The sequence below is a fragment of the Canis aureus genome, chromosome 23, assembly GCF_053574225.1.
Source record: "Canis aureus isolate CA01 chromosome 23, VMU_Caureus_v.1.0, whole genome shotgun sequence".
NCBI lineage: Eukaryota > Metazoa > Chordata > Mammalia > Carnivora > Canidae > Canis > Canis aureus.
Window position 1 is genome coordinate 46,856,525 of NC_135633.1, and position 22,603 is coordinate 46,879,127.

The window sequence follows — 22,603 nt, forward strand, 5'->3', positions numbered from 1 at the left end:
CCTCTTACGCACTCAATAAATATTTGTTCATAAAAAAAAAAATAAATAAATAAATAAATAAATAAATAAATAAATATTTGTTCAATAAACTGTAAATGAAATCTCACTTCGGCATTTAGGTATCTATTCAGTACAATGTATTGATAGTCTTTATTAACTTCCAAATTCTGTGTTAGATGCAAGGGATAAGTATATAAGGTATGGTTTCTTCTTTTACTCTTGGAAGTGAGGAAGGCAAAAATACATTTTCAATACAGTATGAAAAGTCTATACACATCAGTATCACCAGGACATTGACAGCACAAATGAAGGAGTAAAAATGTTACTTGAGTAGGTCATAGTAGCTTTCACAGTGAAAACGACTTTACATTCACCTGGAAAATCTAGGGTAGAAAGGGATTATATTTTAATGGGCAAAGGCACAAAAGCATGAAACAGCATATAGGTTTTGGTGAAATTCAATGAGCTTAGAAAGGCTGGGACAACACATGGCTATTGAACTACTCTGCTATTTTGAGTCTATGTCCTATATCCTCATATTCACTGTGAATTCTCTAAAGGTAAAGGAACATGACAGATTTCTTTTGCACTTTCCATGTATCACAAATAATAAACAGTATTAAGTTTTTTGATGTGAATGGGCTCCTGGTGTAGTTGATCCTAGAGGGAACAAATGGGGGGCCTTAAGAATGGGTCTCTTGATTTATGCTTAAGTATATATTATATTGTTATGTTATGTTATATTATATTATATTAATTATTATATATTAGGATGTTTAAAAATTGAAAAAAGAAACAAATCCTAATTGTTCCATTTATATTAACTTACCATACAATGTTCCCAGAAAAGATTCATCTAAAGCATTGATCAGAAGAGCCTTCACAACTCTTTCAAAGTGAGTATAGTGGTCACTAAAAGAATCTGAAATTAATTTTAAATATATATTAGAATATAGTGATAAAACAATTTCTTAAATAAAATAGGTTCCTTTAAGAAATTAATACTATAAATAGGAGAAATCACCTAATTATCCTAATTTTATAGCTGCCTCAGCGACTTGTCACTGAGCAAATCTCCATTTTCCAGATTTACTGGCTTCTAATCCAAAACTTTAAGTTGTTATTTCAAATAATGTTCACTTTCCAAACTTATTTAGGGAAAACTGTTCAGAAAATAACTAAGAGATAAGTGGTGAAAAAAAAAAAAAAACCCAAATCATCCCATGTGCACCTAAGTTTAATTATCACCTTAACAATTAGAGCAAGAGATAAAACTTATATAGGTACCATGTTCTCTCTAAAACATAGTACGTATGAAATTTTCCAAGAAATTACTACCCTAGTCAAAACCCCAATGGCTATAAAAACTACATTTCCCTTTCTGCTGCCCCAGATTTAGGGTTTTCCGTATCAGTTTAGAAAAGTTCTGTTCTCTTTCTCATATAGAATATATAAGCCTATATCTTCCCACTAACCCAATGCAGCCTACGGAATCATCTATAGTGATGGGCCAGACAATGATGTTAAGCAAGAAGGTCCCTACTACTTCCAATTGTTCTTGGGTCAAGGTTTACTATGGCTATATAAATAGTCTCACACAACCCTTCCCTTGACTTAAATGATCATTACAGAACATCTGCTCTGCCCTGGGCACTGATAAAAATATTAGGGACAGCCTGAGAGTTTCAGGAAAAGTGGATGATGCTGGATGAGAAATTTAAGCAAAATAAGACCTATGTTAGCATTTATTACTGAATTTTGATCTTGCTTTCATTGAAATAAAACAATGATGAGGGATCCCTGGGTGGCGCAGCGGTTTGGCGCCTGCCTTTGGCCCAGGGCACGATCCTGGAGACCCGGGATCGAGTCCCACGTCAGGCTCCCGGTGCATGGAGCCTGCTTCTCCCTCTGCCTGTGTCTCTGCCTCTCTCTCTCTCTGTGACTATCATAAATTAAAAAAAAAAAAAAATGATGAGATTTAACCTGGAGCAACATTTTTCTTTATATTTTAGCTACTAAAAGGGCTGTGTAACTCTTTAGATTTCAGAAAAAATATTTAGTATGCATTCTTTTTTGAGAAAACATGTTATTATAGTATGAAAGTATCCAAAGTGAAGCAGAAATAAAATTAAATGACAACAGCAGATAATTTGCACCAGGGCCCTTAGACTTTAGAGGGCCTATCTATGATCGATAGTAAGTTACAAAAGAACTGATCACAGCCATTTATATACATATTTTAAATCAGTAGAATATAACTGGAAAATGAAATAATACTTCAATAGCATTCAATTTTGACTATATTTTAATCAACCTCTGAATATAATATAGTTTGGTACATAATTTAATTTGTGAGTGTTAAACTGCATTTAAACTCTACCTAGCGCTACCCAAACTATATTAAGGGGAAATGTTCTGGGAATATTAACACGTGTTGAAGAAAAAAAAAAAACATAAAATTCCACCCCTGTGCTCCTAAGTTTTAACTATCAAATAAATTGAAATAGAATTTTTTTATCCCACTGATTTTATCAGTCTTTGTGCTGATGCTCAATGTCACTAACCTGCTGTAGAGTTTGAGAACTGCTGTTCTTTTTGAAAGACCCTTGACAGTGTTTCTTTAGAATCGGGAATAAAAAGAAAGGGCAGAGGATCAGAATCATGTGGAGAGTTTTTGCCTAACCACAGAATCTCTCTCCTACCAATGGATATCAGAATCTCTTCACAAGAGTCAGGAAGGTCTCAATGTCATTGTGCTTGAGTGTATAGATGGGTGGTGGAGGAATTAAGCTCCTCACATCTCAAATTGAAAAAAAGATTTTATTGAGCAAGGATGTGCCAGGCATTCTTTCATATACTTACATGCATTGCTGTATTTCTCTATACAAGCCTATGACGTACAATCAATACCCTTGGTTTATTTTTAGTTAAGGAAATAAATACAAAAAGGATAAAAAAATTTCCCTAAGATTACACAGCTAGTAAACGCTGAAACCAGCACTGGAACACAGTAGTCTGATTCCAGATTTCATGCTACTATCCCCTAGGTAGATTTCTTCTTCATAGTAGTTAGGTTTGATAATATAGTTCAGAACATGAAATTTTAGACTTAGATTGGAAATTGGAGAAAATAATTCAAATCTCTCATTTCATTTTACAAATATAAATATAAATATAAATATAAATATAAATATAAATATAAATATAAATATAAATATAAATATATATATATTTTTTTAGAGAGAGAATCTTAAGCAGGCTCCAAGCCCAGCAAAGAGCCTGATGTTTGGCTCGATATCACAGCCCTGAGATTATGACCTGAATCGAAATCAAGAGTTGGACACTTAGCCAACTGAGCCACTCAGGCACACCTCAAATCTTTCATTTAAAAAATTTAAAAACTGACCCAGTAATGAAATAAGTTACCCAAGGTCATCCAACTAAATAGGGAAGAATCAAGATTAGAGCTCAGACTCCTCCAGAGCTTTTTTCAGTGTTCTAAACCTCATATTGGATGAGCTTCTGTGGAGCATCCTAGGAATATTGTTTAAAATTTACTTCTACAGGGGATCCCTGGGTGGCTCGGAGGTTTAGTGCCTGCCTTCAGCCCAGGCCACAATCCTGGAGTCCCAGGATTGAGTCCTGCATCGGGTTGCCTGCATGGAGCCTGCTTCTCCCTCTGCCTGTGTCTATGTCTCTCTCTGTGTGTCTCTTATGAATAAATAAGTAAAATCTTATAAAAAAAATTTCTTCTACAATTATAAAAAAAATTGCAAAAGAATACAGGAGAAAATCAACAATATTTGTGTTTATGCATAACTCAATTTTTCCGAGGTAGTTAATTTCCCCATACTCAATCACAGGGTAATTTAGTCATTCTATTGATTTTATCTTTTATCATATATTAATTTCACATATATGCTAAGACTTTGTTTTGGCACCATGTACCTTTCTTAATGATCTGGCTGTCATTCTCATAGTAGTACTACACAGCTTTACTTAGTGAAATCTTATAAATTTTTATACCTGGTAGGGCAAGTCCTTCTGATTTAGTTTATTGTCTAATTTTATTCATTCTCATATTTTTTTACCAAGTGAACTTAACATTGTTTTGCAAAGTTGAATCAAAACGTTAATGTCATAGGCTCCTAGGTGGCTCAATTGATTAAGTGTCAGGCTCTTGACTGGGACTCAGGTCATGATCTCAGGGTTGTGAGATCGAGCCAAGCATCAGGCTCCTTGCTAGGCTTGGAGTCGCTTTAGATTCTCTCCTTCTGTCTCCCTTTGCTGCCCCTCCCCCAAGAGTTAATTTCGGAAGAAATAATTTCTTGTACTATTTATTGCTTTCCAGAAACATGCTGTCTCTGCTTTCATCTATGTTTTCTTTGCTATTTCACAGTAAAGTTTATTCTTTTACCTATAAAGTCCATGCTTTTCTTTCTAAGATTAAGCCTAAGAACTTCATTTTGTTTGATACTATAAATGGAATTGTCCCTCATTATATCTTCTAAATAATTATTAATTTATTCTTATGGGCACAAGGAATCTCTTAAATTTTACATATTAATTGTGAATCTGGTTATCTTTCTGAGATCTTTTGCAAATACCCAAGAGTCAAATTGTCTTATATATTTGAGGAAAATGAACTTCCTAGCACATCACGGAGCTGGATAGAGGGAGATGCTGTTTGAGAATTCCTGGGCAGTGACTCTGCTTTCTCCCCTAACCCTGTGAAGGATGGAGTCTTGCGAGTGCTAAGTTTATTTCAAGAACCGAGAGAGAAAGAACATAAGGAAACTATGGAAATACATGCTGCATCGACTCCTGTTCTCAATCTATGCATATCCTTTCTCTTTGTATCTCAGGTTAAATGAGTCAGAAACTTAGAGCTTGTGTGTGTGTGTGTGTGTGTGTGTGTGTGTGTATAATCATATTATGTTCAAATAATGTCTTTTCCTTTTCCAAAGTTAATTTCTGGTTTTACGGGATCCCTGGGTGGCTCAGCGGTTTAGCGCCTGCCTTCGGCCCAGGGCATGATTTTGGAGACCCAGGATCGAGCCCCACATCAGGCTCCCTGCATGGAGCCTGCTTCTCCCTCTGCCTGTGTCTCTGCCTCTCGCTCTCTGTGTCTCTCATGAATAAATAAATAAAATATTTTTAAAAAAATTCTGGTTTTACCTCTTTTATTATTATTGTTCAAAACATCTAGAACAAAGGAGGAAATATTTGTCTTTTTTTAAAGATTTTATTTATTTTATTTTATTTTAGAGAGTGAGGGAGAGTATGCGCATGAGGGCAGAGGGGAGAATCTTCAAGCAGACTCTGTGCTGAGCACAGAGCCCAACGTGGGGCTCCAGGCAGGGCTCCACATGGGGCTTGATCTCATGATCATAACCTGAGTCGACACCAAGAGCCACTCAACCGACTGAATCATCCCAGGCATCCCTGTGTTGTTCCTTAAAGACAGTATCTCTAGTGCTTCATTAGAAGTATATATTGTCTCTTAGTTTAAAATATTCTTTGTTATATAAAGGAAAAATACTCATATTACAAATTTTTAAGACTTTCTTTTTGTTTTTAAATCAAACATGGGCATTGAATTTTATCAAATGCTTTTTAGAATCTATTAAAATTATGACATGGGTTTTTCTCTTTTGACGTACTAGTGGAACCAATATTATCAACCCATTTTTTAAAAAAGATATCATTTGAGAGAGTGTATGTGTGGGAGGATTGAGAGGCAGGGAGAGGGGAGAGAGAGAATCTCAGACTCTACACTGAGCATGAGTCCAACACAGGGCTCAATCTCAAAACCCTGAGATCATGACCTGAAGCAAAATCGAGAGTCAGCCACTTAGATGACTGAACCAGCCAGCCAGGCACCCCTAAATTAAACCATTTTTATAGGTCTAAAATAGATGGCTAGATACTATTTTCTTCATTTTTGTAATTAGAAAAAGTATTTCCTTCATATGCCTATGTGCAAATCTATTTTCATCAACTTACTAGGATGTGAACCTCCTTAACTTAAAGAAATGGGTGTCTGTCCAGCAACTCAATATTCCTATCATACCTTTGAAATCATATCTCCATGTTTTTCCACCCAAAAACATGCTATGTCTCTTAGCACATTCAAATTTTTACATATCACACTAAAGCTATAGAATTTTTCTTCCTTTAAATGTCCATTTGTTCTGTATTTCTCCCCGCCCCCGAAATTTGTGTAATAGAATTATCTCTATTCCTTTATGTATCATCTTCACCTTTAGAATTGTTTTCTTTTTTCTCTATGGTAGAAGAATGCTGGAAAGACTTTTTAGGTTTAATCTATATATCACTGATGAGATTTTCTGTACTGTTAATTCTATTGTTTACATTTTCCAATAGAGATTTTACTTGACTTCATATTTTTAATTTTCTAGCAACTTATCCTTATCTTAGCTAGCTGTATTTCCCCCTCAAATTGTTCTCTCCTTGATTTCCTAATTCCTTTTCACAGATTGTAAAGCAAATGTGTTATACAATTTTCTTCTGTTTCCTTTAATGAAACACTTTTCATAGGCATTTTCTTCTGAGTCTTCAGGGCAATGTTACCTTTCCCTTGTGCCACAATATGATTTCACTGGCACTTTTTACTTATCCTCCAAAAGAGAGTTCTAGTATTTAATATTTAATGTAAATGGTTGCAAGACCGTTCCTAGGCACACTCTGTGTTATGTTGATGGAATTATTCTTTTTCATTGCTAGATGGAGACTAAGTTAATGTTTGCTTTTAATCTAATTTCCAGTATTCTAGCAAGTATTTCTCTAGCAAGGCACTAGTAGACTGAGATGTACATTTCTGTCTATACTTTCTTCTCTGTCACTCTGAACATATTATAGAGCACTGAAAAACAATATAATCATCAGTATTCACAAATCTGAAGGTTATAACTACCCACGTATTGTATTATAGTGTGGGTACATTATGGGTCTGGAATACAATGGACCACTGCTAGTCTTTTCTTCCACTTTTTATCATATCTTTTCTGGGAGCTGCAGTCTCAAAATAAATTTAGAGAAATACTGGGATTTATGAGAAGGAAAAAAGACCATGATTGTCTTCAACTGCTTCAAACGTATAGCAGAAGAGGAAACTATTCTATTTTGAGATGTTATAGATACATCTCTCAAAGCCAAACGGCAGATAATGAGGAATTGACAAAATGTCTTCCTATAGGTAGAACTGTTCTCTTCAAAAAGATAAAACTGCATTGGCTACTCACTGTAATTCTCACCAGAGGAGTGAATTTGGAACTAGAAAATGTTTTTTCCAAATTGTGATCATTTATGTTGACTATCAGTAGTTGTCAGTGTTCTTAGAGAAGTTGGGAAGAGAATGAATTTAGGAACATTAACCCAATTAGAGCCTAACTAAGGCCACAGTGTAATGTTCATTATTCATCACACAGGTTATTACTTTAATGAGAAAAAAATATTTTTTAAAGAGTAAGAATTAACCTACAGCAATTTTTAGAACATTGAACTGAACTGAAAACTGCCTTATGTTTAATTTTATTGTATTCATAAACATTGATAAATATTAAAAACAAGTCATAAATTATCACTGAAATATGTGGGGTTGTTTTCGTCTGACTTTAAAGAATTCTATCACATCTAACATTTCTCTGTCTTGAAGTATAGACCCAAGAGCCTTTAGCCTATACACTTATCTTAATCATCCATCCATCCAACTAACAATGAGTTCCTATATCGTATCATCAACTTTAAAGAGTATGAGAAATGCAAAGAGAAGTGAAGTGGATTAACCATTGAGGTTATTTTTTGGAAGTGGGTATGCCCATATATTTGGCTCTCTTTATTGAGTTTTACTTTTCTACATGTCATAAAATTCACTCTTTTTGGTATACAGTTCTATGAACAATGCATAAAGTTGTGTAACCGCCACAACAACCAAAAAATAAAAAAAAATAGTTCTACATGACCCCAAAACTCCTTTATGTTACTGCTCAATAATTTAGTTTTACACATACTGAGTCTGAGGTGTCTGAAAGATATGCTGATGGAAATGTTAAATAAGATGAAAAACTGTAACTTGGGCTTTGGAGAAATCTGTGCTGGAAATAAAAGTTTGGCAGTTTTTGCCCATAGACTGAGCCAAACTTATGGGGAAGAGACTGCCTGAGGCACAAACAAGGGAGTTTGAGGATGACCTTTAGAAACATCAATATTTACACAGCAAGTGCAAAAAGAGGAAAGCAATATTATAAAGGGAAGGCCAAGATAGAATGGTACCACAGAAGCCAAAAAGAGAACTTTCTGAAAGAGAAAGTGGTTAATTGTTGGTGGCCAAGCCCATGACAGTAGCATGTTAACATAAGTACTGAAAAGCATTTTGGCAAATAGGAAGTAATCACTAACTTTAACGAGAGCAATTTCACTGAATTGATGGGTGCAAGAGCTCAACAATGCTTTGTAGAGTTAATAGGAAACTGGAACAAAGGATAAAATTTTGAATAGTGCTTAATGAAACATACTAACTCAAGGGAGGAAAGGTATGAATATGGCTACAAGTTGAGAAAAGACAACTTTAAGGATAAAACCGGAAACTGCAATTAAGAACATGCAAGGTAAAATGTGCTGCATAAAAAATGAGATTCATCTCTCTCTGAGTGGAGATGCTGAACAGTAAAAGCCAAGTATAGAGCTTCTTGGCATTTACCCAAATGAGATGAAAACTTGTATTCATAGAAAACCTGCACACCAATATGCATAGCAGCTTTATTCATATTGCCAAAACTTGAAAGCAACCAACATGTCCTTCAGCAGGTGAATGGATAAACAAACTGTACGTCCATACAATGAAATATTACTCAGTGATAAAAATAATCTATCATGCCACTTTAAGAAATTCAGGAAACTTAAATGCATATTATTAAATGAAAAAATTCAGTCTGAAAGGGGTTACATGCTGTGTAATTCCAACTATAAAACATTCTAGCAAAGGCAAAACTATGGAGACATTAAAAAGATCAGTGGTTGCCAGGAGTTCAGCGGAGAGTGCAAAAAATGAATAGTAGAGCACAGGAGATTTTGAGGACAGTGAAACTAGTCTGTATGATATTGCATCATTATGTATTTGTCAAAACCCATAAAATGTATAACACAAAGAGTGAGCCCTGAGATAAAATATAAACTACAGTTAATAATGCTGTATCAATATTGGCTCATCAATTTTACATGTACCAAACTAATGCAAAATGTTAATTATACGGAACCTATATACGAGAGGGGTCATGTAGGAATTCTCTGTGCTTTCTACTCTTCAGTATATCTAAAATTGTCCCTTAAAAAAATAAAAGCATATAGATGTAGGACAGAGAAACAATAATAAACTTTAATTTTCATTAATTAGCAGGAGAAAGCATGGGTATGTATCACTGAGAAAATATTCACATTCTATTTATAATTTTAATTTAAAATATTTATAATTATAAATTATAATATATTATAATCCAGAATGAGGGGATATGTCCTAACTGATTTTCCCTAAAATTTCAGTGTCCAGGTAGCAGGCAAACAAGTGACTACTGATGTAAGGAAAGTAGTCATTGACTTTTGAAATACAGATGCTTATCATTGGCATCTCTATAACTGATAAATTTCTTGAAATTTAATTCATACCTCAATCTACTATTTTATTATAAATCATGAGATTGATATTGAACCATGTTACGCATAGTTTTAGTAAATACGACCATTTAAAAAAACTGGAAAGAATCCATTCTTGAAGAAAAAAATAACAGCCTGTTTCTACCAGAGTTGTAGATCATAAAAATAATCTTTGAATTTATGTACAACTATAGAGATTAGAAAAATAATACATATTTTAAGATACCCTAAAGTGTTAGGGTTATTTGTGTTTGTTTTTATTAACTGTAAGAAAACATAAAAATTCTAACTTCCAATGTCTGATAAGTTTCACTGACACTTCAATAGGCCTGATAAAACCAATGGTTCTCAAAGTGTGGTCTGTACACACCCAAAGTCCCCAAGTCCATTCAAGGGGATCTATGAGATCAAAGTAATAACATTAAGATAATCATGCTGTTTTTACCATGTTGACATTGATAATACAAAAAATAACTATGGGTAGGGCAGCTGGCTCCCTAATATGAATCACGGCAGTAGCACCAAGACCAGTAGTAATTACTGTAGTCATCAATGCTATACACTCAGTAAAAAGCTACTTTCACTAAACAGTGTCCTTGATAAGTAGTAAAAACTATTAATTTTATTAAATCTTGAACATACATCTTTTTAGTATTCAGTGGGATGAAATGGGAAGTATGCATTAAATACCTATGTTGCATCACAGTATGATCAATCATACTTTGAGGAAAAATGCAGCTAGGAGCTGAAAAAAACCTCATTGATCATGAAATACCATGTTTACTTGAAAGAACAACTGACAGGGGCACTTGAGAGGTTTAGTCAGTAGAGCATGAAACTCTTTAAAAAAAAAATTATTTGAGAGAGGAAAAAAAGAGAGAGCAGGAGCACGAGAGAGACACAGAGAGAGAGAGAGAGAAACTGAAGCAGACTCCATGCTGAGAGCAGAGCCCAATGTAATAAGGCTTGATCTCATAACCCTGAGATCATGACCTGAGACAAAATCAAAACTTGGATGCTTAACTGACTGTGCCACCCAGGCACTGCAAGCATGTGACTCATGATCTCGGGGTTGTGAGTTCAAGACCCGCACTGGGTATAGACTAGATAGATAGATAGATAGATAGATAGATAGGGAGAGAGAGAACAAACGATTGATAAACAATGGATATTGAAGCATTTGTCAAATATTAAAAAAAAAAAGAACAAAGGGAACTATGATTTCAAGAACTCATTGCTATAGATTTAAAAACCAGACTTAAAAAAAACAGATTTTTAAGTAGAAATTAGAATTTTAGAAAATTTGTATCTGCTACTACTGTGAACTTGATAGCTTCCCCATACCTAAAAAAATTCTGATTAGATTAGTGGTAATATTAACAAATGTTATTTAAAAAGTATTATATAAAGGAATATGTCAACATTTGGAAGATCTACATAATCCAGTGAACCAGTATTTTCCAAATGACTAATGCATGATGCTATAAAGTCATGTATGGGTAAAAGATCCATTCAAACTACAAGGCAGATTAATGGAATGCAATGTAAGTAAGTACTAAAAAATCATTTATATGGTTTCAGATTCCATATTGCAACTAACTTTAAAAATCACTTATTGAATTGGGGTGTAGTGACAAATAAGAATATCCACATTATTTTGAAAATACTTTTAAAATCTTTCTCCCTTTTCCAGCTACCTATGTGAACAAAATTGTTCTCATCTACTTCAACAAAAACATCAAAATACACTGAATGCAAAAGCAGGTATAAGAACCTAGCTACCTTCTATTAAGCTATATATTAAATACAATTATTAAAATGTAAAACAATGACTTTCTTATTTTAAATTGTTACTTTTAATACAAATGTTATTTATGTTAACGTGTAACAAGCTTATTAATGTTGGTTTAAGTCAATTAATAAATATATTTTAAATTTGTTTTGTATTTCTACAATGGTAAACGTTGATAGGTATAACCCACAGAAACAAAAAGCTCTCTGGGGTCTTCAATAATTTTTGAGTATAAAGGGTTCCTGAAACTACTAGAATAAACTATTTTCAGAGTGACAAAGTTATCTAAAAATAAAACCATAATTCCTAATCAATGACTTAGAACATGATAATAAAAGGCTGATTTGATACTCAATATAATTAGAGCAAGTGATAAAACATTTTCTTGATATTAACTTACAAAGAGAATTCTGTTTTACTAATTTCAGTTGTGATGTAGTCAATTTTTCTCCTTGCTGGCTTTTATTCTCTTCATCACCTTCCTCATCTTGAACTACAAAGTCATCAATAATATAATCATCTCCATCTTCATCATATTCATAATCATCCTCCTCATCATCATCATTTTCATCATTCCTTGGGCAGGATTCCTTTTCAGAGTCCTAATTAAGTTAAAATATACCCTTCAGTAAATTTTTACCTTTAAATTGTCAGTATGGAATATGAAATTAAAAGACTAAATCTGAGACCAAAACAATGATCCATGGGAATTAATTTCATATTGTAATGTTTAAAAAAAAAAAAAAGTCTTGTCACGTTAAATGTTGAACTTTTGGAATTAGGAAGAATATACCTTGGTAAATGCTATGAAGTGTTTAAACTGGACATTAAGATTATAAGTAGAAGGTAAAAAGAGGAAAGACCATATCAAACAGTCTTTCAATTTTAAAACAGTGATAAACTGAGGCTCATGATAAAACAGTATATTAGATACAACAGTGCGATCAAATGTGTTTAAGGATACTTAACTAAAAAATAAATTCAAGAATTGAGAAACAGAATGGAATCAGCACTTTATAAAAATTAAACACTTTAAGGAAATGTATAAACAGTAACAAAACCAATAAAATATAACACACCTCAAAATCTCTACTACTATTGCGTCTCTGACGAGATCTTTGTTTTGAGAGTTCTTTCAGTTTCTGGAATTGTTCTCGCTTTCTTGCAGCTAAAGTTTTTTCAGGTTTTTTTTGCTCCATCTCCACTGAAGAACATTCATCTTCAACCACTCTACGTGGACGTTTAACACCTACTTTTCTAACGAGGATATCACTGTCGTCACTCTCATCACTGTCATACATAACTGAGGAGATCCTTTTTCTCTTCCCTCGTTTGATGTGTTCTTCTTCTATGTCATCTTCTATTATTTGTCCTGTATGTTTATTGAGATCATCATCCTCTTGACTTAAAAGCTTTTCATGATCTGGTAAGTCAATACTTCTACGTTTGTTTTTGTTTTCTTCTTCTTCATATGTGGAACTGTTGCCAGTGTTCATGAGAGGCTCACAGTTACTACCTTTGCTTTCAACTTTAATTAATGTAAGTTCTCTCTCATTTTCCGGCTTTTTATTACTATCAAACCCCTTGTTACTGTCAAGCTCTTCATCACTGTCAAGCTCTTCGTTGCTATCAAACTCTTCATCTCTGTCAAGCTCTTCCTCACTGTCAAACTCTTCGTCACTATCAAGTAACTGTGAGATACTACTTCTTTTAGTCCGCCTCCAATCCACTCGAGATTTCTGCTCACGCTCTTGAGTTTTAGAATTTTTCCTTGTTTCGTGTCTTCTAACATGTACCATTTTCACTTAAGCTTCTACAAAAAAAGTTATTAGGAATACAATAATGATAACCAGATTACAACAATGAATGCATTTATGGTACAAACTATATTTATTTGGTGTTATAAAATGGTTCACAAAGGTAAAAATCATATAAAATATCTAAGTGACGATGGCAGAATAGTTATTCAACAATTTATTGAACATCTATAAAATAATTATATGAAAATCTATTCTGAATTATTCTATATTTTGTGCTAAAATGGATACGTAGAAAAATAATGGTCCTGTTCTCCAGAAGATTATCCATGGGTAGAACATACGAACATATATTAAGAAAAATGCAAGGTATTTATTTGATAGAAAACAAGAGATAAAAATAACTGCAATAAAATTATAAAGATGCAGAAGAACAATATAGCAAGTCCTTCACTTAAGATTTTATGGAACAGGTATGATCTGAGAGACTACTAAAGGAATGGCTATCTTTCAACAAAAAGAATGACAGAGAATAGGATTTCAGGCATGTAAAAATGCTAAGGTCAAAACTTCAGCACTGAGAGAGAACATGGTACATTAAGTAATTTAAGTGTGACCAAAAGGGTGTGAAGAAAGGCTTTATGCTGGGGAAAAAAGAGACAACTATAGAAAAATAGGGTGGGATTACCAGAATCATTCATCCTTAGGCAAAGGATTCTGAACGGAGAAATGATATGAATCATAACATTAAGGATCAATTTATATGAAGAAAGTTATAAAGTAGTAGTTGAGAACTGAGACAGCAGTGCAAAATTAAGAGACCACTTATTCAATAAGGTGATACACTTTATACTATACTTTAGTAAAATGGCAATGGCTTTAAACCACACAAAGGTAAAGATACAATCCAACAGAAAACGTACTAATAATCCAAAACTGGGTGAAAAACTAAAGTTTCATGGTGAAGCAAAGTATGATATTGGGAAGGAAAACAAATACTGTATGTTTCTGATTCAGCAAAGACTGACCTCCATTAAATTTACCACAAGTATATAATAAAGGAACAATAAGAGAGAAGTAAGATAACTAGAAGAGTAACACATAGTTAATTCTGTAGTTGCTAAGGAAAACAGACATATGATCACACTGTAATGAGACTAACCTCATAATATATGTATAAGGACTTATATGTTCTTTTTTAAATTTTTTTTTTATTTTTTTAGGACTTATATGTTCTATTGAGAGTTATCTCCAAAGAAATCACCTTATAAGTCTAATTATTCCAATATTTGCACCACGGCACAGAATATTAATGGAGATTTTCTATAAAACATAGTATCAAAAAATACATTAAAAATATGAAAATAACCATACTCCTTATTATTATTTTTTTTTAATCCCAAAGACTGGTTTAAATACCCATTTTATTGACTTGTTTTAGTTTAGGGACTGTTAGCAGCTTCCAGAAATGAAATCTAATTTCGAAAGACAAATATTAATTGCCATTACAGGTATTTTTTAAATGTGCTGTAACTTTGAAAATAATCCAAAAATAGAATGCCAAAATTTTCTGAGCAATGGCAGTATCACTCAATCAAGTTTATAGCTTTCCAGGATTATTCCTCTTTTGGGTGGGTAGGAGTGAAGGAAATACTGCTCATTCTATTGTACAAAATCTGTTATGTTAAAAGGTAATGTGACAGTTTCTAGAATGGTAACAATTCATGTAAAATCAGAATAATGGTTGCTAAGATTATACACCAGAAATTATCTTCGTAGGCTGAAGTGTGACCTTACAACAGCAACCGCTGCGAGATAACGGAGCATTGTAACAGCAATCTAAGAAATCCTCGTCAATAGACAAAATATTCTGTTACTTGAAATTACACTTGGGTTGCATACTACAGAAGGCTTGTATTAAAATCAACAAAGATGAGAACTGTGGTCAAAACTACTTTTAAAAAAATCTCTTTAAGGTATGTTTTTTATATGTTGTACTGCTTCACAGTAGGTCCACCCAGTTCTTCTCCAGGTTTTAAACAGATTACTGTTGTTGTTTTTAAAATTAAGCACCAGATAAACTACGCAACTGATACCGTGAAGCCATATAGTGCAAATAAGTAATTTTTAAGCACAGATAGTTAAATTTGAACAAACTGTGCATGTGCGTTACACTACAATGTCTTTCTAATAAGTCTGAATTGGGAGGAAAAAAAAGAAAAAATATTTATGAAAACAAATGACAAATACAGTCTCAGCAGATACACTAAAGCAAGTGTGAACAGCAGGAACATTAAATGAAAGATGACTGTATTAGTACTCAACAGCAGTTTCATGTACACCAGATGACTATCTCACAAAGCTGTACCATGTCAAAAGACAGTTATTTATCATATCAATAGGTGACCTCCTATGACAATGGTAGAGATGAGTAAGAATGTGACATTATAAAAATACCTATCACTGCACATGGTTGAGCTATTAAAAAATCCTATATGTATAGGAATTTTTTAGTGCATTTTCATATGTTTTTAAATATTGACAATGATCCTAGAAGGAAGATGACTGTCTACCTTTATTTATAAATATCAAAGCCAAGGATATAGAGTTTAAATGACTTACCGAAGATCACACAGCTTGTTAGTGACAAAGCAGGGATAAGAAACCAGGTCTCCTGATTCCCCGTCCAGTTCTATACAATGACTGCTGCCAATATTATATTTGTATAAGGTAGTAAAAATCATGCCTTTAAAAAGTCATTATTCTATCTCTCATTCATGCTAAACTTTAGTTTCATAAAATAATCATCAAAATAGTTTAGAGTTTACAAACATGCTTTTTAAAAAGTTATGTAACAGAATTTTAGTGCACATGAGTTAGGCCAGAAACTTCTGGAAATCGTCCATCCAATTGGCAAGAAAAGAATGTGCAAAAGAGATGAAAGTTTGAAACTTCCCTCTACCATCTTATTGATGACACTGATCACAAGACTTAAGGATTCCCCATTGAGTCCAAAAGTAAAAATTCCAAAAAAGTCAGTCTCTGATGAGAAAAAAAATTTTATTTGGGAAAACTGCAATATTGAATATTTGAAGAAACAAATTTTGTTCAAATAAAATAAATCAACTTTCATTTGTCCAACTGCCAAATTTCCACGGTCTCTCTTCATATTTCAAAACTGCTATTCTATCAATAATGCCAAAAATTATGTCATTGAAAAAGAAGGTAATTTAAATATGGTTGGCTCCTCTTTTAAAATTGTGAATACTTTTACTATGTTAGCTGGGGAGGGAAGAATGATGACAGAGGGGAAAAAGTGAACTGAACCTGAGGAGAGAATGAGAAGGTGAAGGCAGGTTGATGAATAAGACATCTCTTGATCGTTTGAATTCACTCAAAAAAAAGAATCCATGCAATGGATGTAATTTCTTTATATGATGAGTATACAATTTCTTGAAATGAGAATTTAATCAAGCTTCTTTAATGATACCTTACCTTTAGGCAAAGAGAAAAACAAAGAAACTGCAAACAGGAAGCAATTAATAAATGAAGAGGGTCAGTACTGTCACATCTTTGTGCTTCATAGTTAATGTCACATAAAAGGCATCTACAAAGCTACGCTGTCTGCAAGAATGCAAGGTAAGAATCCATACTGCTCTCTCACACAGTAACTCTACCACTAAAAGTACTTTGATGAGTCTACTTGAATTTCTCATCAGAGGAAATATCCCTTACGTGTAGACTCTGAGGTCAGTTCATTCAAAGATTCATTCTAGGAATCACTTGCCCTGTCAGGTGGCAGTTTACATTTTTAAGGCCAGAAGGGCAGTGGAACCCCAACCATTACTTGAAATTCCACCAGGAGGGGTGCATTCCTATTTGTAAAACAACACCCCTCCCTGACGTTTCCTTCCATAGGGCAGTTTGGAGAGGAAACCTTAATTGACCAAAGAAATGGTCACTGAAGGTACATACTGTGTGCCAGCACAGGCTGAGCTGTGGCGTTACTGGAAGAAACTAGCGACTCGGCCTCTGCTCCCAAGGAGCTCCCAATCTGATCCAACTACCAGGGGCGCACGATTTAACGGCTGCGGGGCACGATTCTGATTAAGGTCTTTTCACACTGCCGTCGGTAGATCTACCACAGTTCTCCCATTACTGGAAGGCAGGGCAGCACCACACGACAGAAACAGGGAATGGTAAGATATAAAGGGAGGAAAGCCAATTTGCCCCGCTTGGAATCAACGAACCAATATTCCACGGTTTCGCCCAGAGCGCATGGGCCGGCTTGGCCTCCGGGGCTCTCTAAACCCAGCGGGGATGAGCGGCAGAGAAGGATGCTCTCGGGAGTCCACGTCGGAGTCGTTTTCTCGACTACCAGCCTGCTCCGGCGGGACGCGGGGGACGCGGGGGACGCGGGGGACGCGGGCGGCCGCGCGGCTCCGCCTCCGGGGGCGAGGGCGCCGCAGCTGGGAAACCCGACCCTCCGGGCTCCACGGTGACGCGCGCGCACGACACAAACCCCGGCCCCGGCACGACACAAACTCTCCCGCACCCGGAGAGTCAGCAAGGGGCCGGGAAGGCCGCCCCGCCCCGCCCCGCCCCGCCCCGCCCCGGCCGCCCTGCCCACTGCCCCGCGCGGAGGGAAAGGGCTCCCCGCCCGCTGCAGCTCCGCACCCGCGGCCGCGAGCGGAGGCGGCGCCCGGAGGACCGTCTTCCCGCCCACCCGACGGCGCCCGCGGGAACGACTTTCTCCCCGCCCGCCGGGAGGCGCGGCTTCCCCCGCTCCGTCCACACGCCGGGAGCAGCCGGAGCGAGAGCGAGTCCTCGCCCCGAGGTGCCCCGCGCCGCCCCGCGCCGCCCCGCGCCCTCACCTTTCAAAGATCCTCCGCCTCCGCCTCCGCCCCCGCCTCCGCCCCAGGGACCCACCCGGACGGGCGGTGCTCCGCCTCCTTCCGGGGAGCAGCGGAAGTCCCGCCTCTGGGAGGAGCTGGGGGCGGGGCCGGCGGCGGGAGGGGCGTCTTCCGGTCGCCGCGCGTTAGTCCGGGAGCCGTGCGGGTCCCGTCCCAGTTGAGGCGGGGAGAGGGGCCCGGCGGGCTGCGCGGGGCCGGAGCGGCTGTGCAGGCGCGGCCCGGCGCGGGCAGGTGTGGCTCGCGGTGGAAGAGGTCAGACGTAGCCGGTCCCGTGGGGAAGGAGCCCGTGCCCGGCGCCCGGCTCTTCCGCTCCGCCGCAACTTTGGGGTGTGGCAGGGCCGGTGCCGGGCGATCCCCTTGGGTCTGGGCGCGGAGGAGGTCTGGGGCGACCGTGGGGTGCAGGCCCCCGCGGCCACGGGGGGAATAGCACAGATGTCCATAATCCGGATTATCCGCGGTGACTCGGGGCCTCTTCCCCCGCCCATCTGAGTTACAGGCCGTTCCCCCAGACTTCGCCCCCTCGGCTCTTGCTCTGCCCTCTCTTGGCGGGCCCAGCAGGTCCCGGCCGGGGCGGGGCGGGGCGGGGCGGGGTCGGGGCCCCCAGGCCCAGGGGCCAGGGCTGTGAGCCGGAGTCTGCGAAAGAGGGGGGCTGTGGACTGCTTCACACTGGGTCAGGCCCCGGGCCCCAGGCCCCGAGCCCGAGCCGAGCCCGAGCCCGAGCCGAGCCCGAGCCCGAGCCCCAGCATGTCGGGGAAGCGCAAGCGGGTGGTACTGACCATTAAAGATAAGCTGGATATAATAAAGAAACTCGAAGACGGAGGCTCCTCCAAGCAGCTGGCAGTGATTTATGGAATTGGTGAGACTACAGTTCGGGATATAAGGAAAAATAAGGAAAAGATTATCACTTACGCAAGCAGTTCTGATTCCACGAGTCTTCTGGCCAAGAGGAAATCGATGAAGCCATCCATGTACGAGGAGCTGGACAAGGCCATGCTAGAATGGTTCAACCAGCAGAGAGCGAAAGGGAATCCTGTATCGGGCCCGATTTGTGCGAAAAGGGCAGAGTTCTTTTTCTATGCTCTGGGAATGGATGGTGATTTCAACCCCTCTGCTGGTTGGTTAACTCGTTTTAAGCAGCGGCACAGCATTAGGGAGATTAACATTAGAAATGAAAGATTGAATGGCGATGAGACTGCTGTGGAAGATTTTTGTAACAACTTCCGAGACTTCATTGAACGAGAGAATTTACAGCCAGAACAGATCTACAATGCAGACGAAACTGGACTCTTCTGGAAATGCCTACCTTCCAGGACTTCTGCGATCAAAGGTAAATACAGTGTCTCTGGGCACAAGGCAGTTGAAGAAAGAGTCACTATCATGTGTTGTGCCAATGCAACAGGTTTACACAAACTGAAACTCTGTGTTGTGGGGAAAGCAAAGAAACCTCGCTCCTTCAAGTCGACGGACACCTCAAACCTGCCAGTCTCTTATTTTAGCCAAAAAGGTGCATGGATGGATCTTTCCATTTTCCGACAGTGGTTTGATAAGATCTTTGTGCCACAGGTTCGGGAGTACTTAAGATCTAAAGGCCTGCAGGAAAAGGCTGTGCTCTTGTTGGATAATTCACCAACACATCCAAATGAAAACGTCCTAAGGTCAGATGATGGTCAAATATTTGCTAAATATTTACCGCCTAACGTGGCTTCATTGATCCAGCCCTCCGATCAAGGGGTCGTAGCGACAATGAAGAGAAATTATCGTGCAGGTCTTCTTCAGAACAACTTGGAAGAAGGTAATGACCTGAAATCATTCTGGAAGAAGCTAACTCTGCTAGATGCACTTTATGAAATAGCAATGGCATGGAATTTAGTAAAGCCAGCTACCATTAGCAGAGCATGGAAGAAAATTCTACCTACCATAGAGGAAAAAGAAGGCTTGGACTTTGATGAAGAAGATATTTCCATGGCTACTGTGTCCACCATTTTACAGCATACCAAAGGACTGGAAAATGTGACTACTGAGAACATTGAAAAGTGGCTTGAAGTGGACAGTACTGAGCCAGGCTATGAAGTGTTAACTGACAGTGAAATCATCAGAAGAGCACAAGGCCAGACAGACGAATCTAGTGAAAATGAGGAGGAGGAAATAGAACTGATTCCAGAGAAACATATTAATCATGCAGCTGCTCTCCAATGGACTGAAAATTTATTGGATTATCTAGAACAACAAGGTGATATGATCCTGCCTGATAAACTGGTGATTCGTAAACTTCGAGCCACCATCAGAAATAAACAGAAGATGACAACCTCAAGTCAATAATGGCATTTCATTGTTATAGTTTTGGTAATTGTGTCTGTAACTCTTAACCTCTGCAATGTGGCTTAATTTTGTGTTGTCAAGTCTCAGTCACAGCCCTATGAAATACAGATACAGGAATGTATCTGAAGTGTTGGAGGACTATGTTTTGAATCATCTGTGTGTCTTCCTTTATTTGTGCAGATAATTGGAAGCTGATTCTGTATAGATAAAAAATTACACATACACGTGTATTACTTTGGTAGATCTGCAACTATCCCTTCTATTACAGTGGCATTCTCTAAAACCTCAAAAAAAATTTACAGATAACAGTGAACAGATTGAGCACTTTACTGAAATCTGTTGTTTGGTTTATGAGGGCTGCCACAGTAATATTTGCTTGTGTTAACATCTTAAATGGTTATATTTTGTGTTCTGCATACACTGACAGAATGAGAAATAATCTATATTTTAGATTTCAGGGTGGTCTGCAATAATTGAAAGTGAAGTCCAATAATGAGGAAACAGTGATCTATGAATTGTAATTATAAAAATAACTTAGAAATGCTACTTCTGTTCTCTTAACATTTGTTTAGGCGGCAAGGGGAGGAGATTTTTCTGGAAGTAAATATATATGAAGTGATTACTAAATTAGTAAGAAAACTATTTGAAAGCTGATATATGAAAGATATTCTGATCTATTTGTAGAGAAGTGCGAGTTGAGAATTTGGGGAACTTTAGGTTATTTATACAAAGGGAATAAATAGGCTTGTTTTAATTGGGTCTTATATTATGAATTGGGTAATTATTTATTCATGTAATTATAGTACAGGTTTTGTAATGTTACATGTGGTGATATGAACTCCCACCTTATATATGGGGAAGAATCTTGGGAATTTAAAGTTAGATTTTTTTACTGTGTTCTTGGAAATGTCTATAGTTTGAAAAAACTTATCATACCTTCCCCTTTTATTTGATACGAAAAGAAAAAGAAATGAATAAAGTTTTTATTGATTTTTAACAAGCCATAGGTTGTGACCTGTTTTATGAAGAAAGCAGAAATGGTTATGGAAAGTGCCAGATTCTAAGGAATTTCATCATTTACTCTTTTGACACTTGTAAAAAGGTATTCTTTCTTCTAGAATCCATTTAAATTTGAATTTTGATAAATTTGCTTACTAAATTTACTTTTTATTCAAGACTTTGAAAAGGCTTTATGAATATTGATTTAATTTATAACTTAAAAGCAATGTGGGTCTCCATATTATTTCATCCTGCCGGATAAATAGGCATTTATCAGGCATTTTTTTTACCCTTAAAAAAATGTTCTCTATTGGTCATTTTTTTGAAGGTTTAACTTTTAAATTGAAATATTTTGCATTTTATATTTATAGTGCCTTTCTTAGAATTCTAAGACTTCAAAGATACTTTTAGCTTTACCTTATTTCTGTTATCTTCATGATACATGTCCAGATTTTTTTAAAAAAGACTTCTGTGATGAGAACTGTTTGAAAATTGCTGCATGAAAAAAGCATCAGAAATTAACATACATTATCGAATCAGCTAATTATACATTATGCTATAAATTAAGTTGTATATAAAAGAAATTTTCATTTTCCTAATATGAAAATGTATAAAAGCTTCTTGGAATTTCTGTCTGGATTTGCTCAATTTTTAAAATTCATCTTGCCGGTGAAATTCAGCTGTATCGTTGCCACCTAGTGGTAAAATTAACATTACTGTTAAGCTATGTGGTTTAAAATATTAATATCTAGTAAAAGATTCACTGTTTTGTGGCCTTGAGTGTGAACCTTGTGACTCCTCTAGCTTGTAAGAGACTGCTCTTGTTTTTTAGATTTATAGCTATTTGCTTTTTTCCAAAAGCTGTCAACACTAGTAGGCTAGAGTTCTTTTTTGAACCCTTTTATCCTTAAGTATAAGTATAAAAGCTGCCAGTTACTGAATACCATGTTATGTTCTAAGCAATGTACTTATTTATCCTCAAATTATGGTGGATATACTGATATTCAGCTCATACTTTTAGTTGCTGAAGATCACTTGGCTACAGATAAAAATTTAAACCCAGATATTTAGTGCCAAGAGCCTATGCTTGTATTATTCAACCTAGGCTAACCTTTCCCAGTCTTCAAAATTTATTTCCTGCCACCAACCCC

The 22,603-nt window shown here is 36.8% G+C and overlaps 2 protein-coding genes across 10 annotated transcripts in view; one reads left to right on the forward strand and one right to left on the reverse strand.

Moving 5' to 3' along the window:
* The window catches only part of CCDC82 (coiled-coil domain containing 82), a 34,032-nt gene extending 15,819 nt beyond the window's left edge, over positions 1–18,213 (reverse strand). For 2 of the 9 annotated variants that reach the window (XR_013362529.1, XM_077867585.1), the window contains exons 1-4: positions 15,844–16,663; positions 12,544–13,277; positions 11,865–12,066; positions 830–922 (exon numbers count right to left, since the gene is read on the reverse strand). Coding sequence is in view for 8 of the 9 variants with exons in the window: in XM_077867585.1 (XP_077723711.1) it covers positions 830–922; positions 11,865–12,066; positions 12,544–13,263 (1,015 nt within the window). In the remaining variant the exon portion in view is untranslated. Of the gene's footprint in view, positions 1–829; positions 923–11,864; positions 12,067–12,543; positions 13,278–15,843; positions 16,667–17,471; positions 17,758–18,095 lie in introns of those variants that run through there. The other 7 variants (XM_077867582.1, XM_077867580.1, XM_077867581.1 and 4 more) reach the window with 7 other exon arrangements.
* A 24-nt stretch (positions 18,214–18,237) lies between these two features.
* On the forward strand, positions 18,238–22,221 carry JRKL (JRK like). Its single transcript, XM_077867578.1, has one exon. It carries the CDS (start codon positions 18,879–18,881, stop codon positions 20,451–20,453), a length of 1,575 nt encoding a protein of 524 aa, XP_077723704.1. The 5' UTR covers positions 18,238–18,878; the 3' UTR covers positions 20,454–22,221.
* Positions 22,222–22,603: the final 382 nt, after the last annotated feature.

Excerpts from the sequence above, each read along its gene's own strand:
- JRKL (XM_077867578.1), top strand. The coding sequence starts at position 18,879 with ATGTCGGGGAAGCGCAAGCGGGTGGTACTGACCATTAAAGATAAGCTG.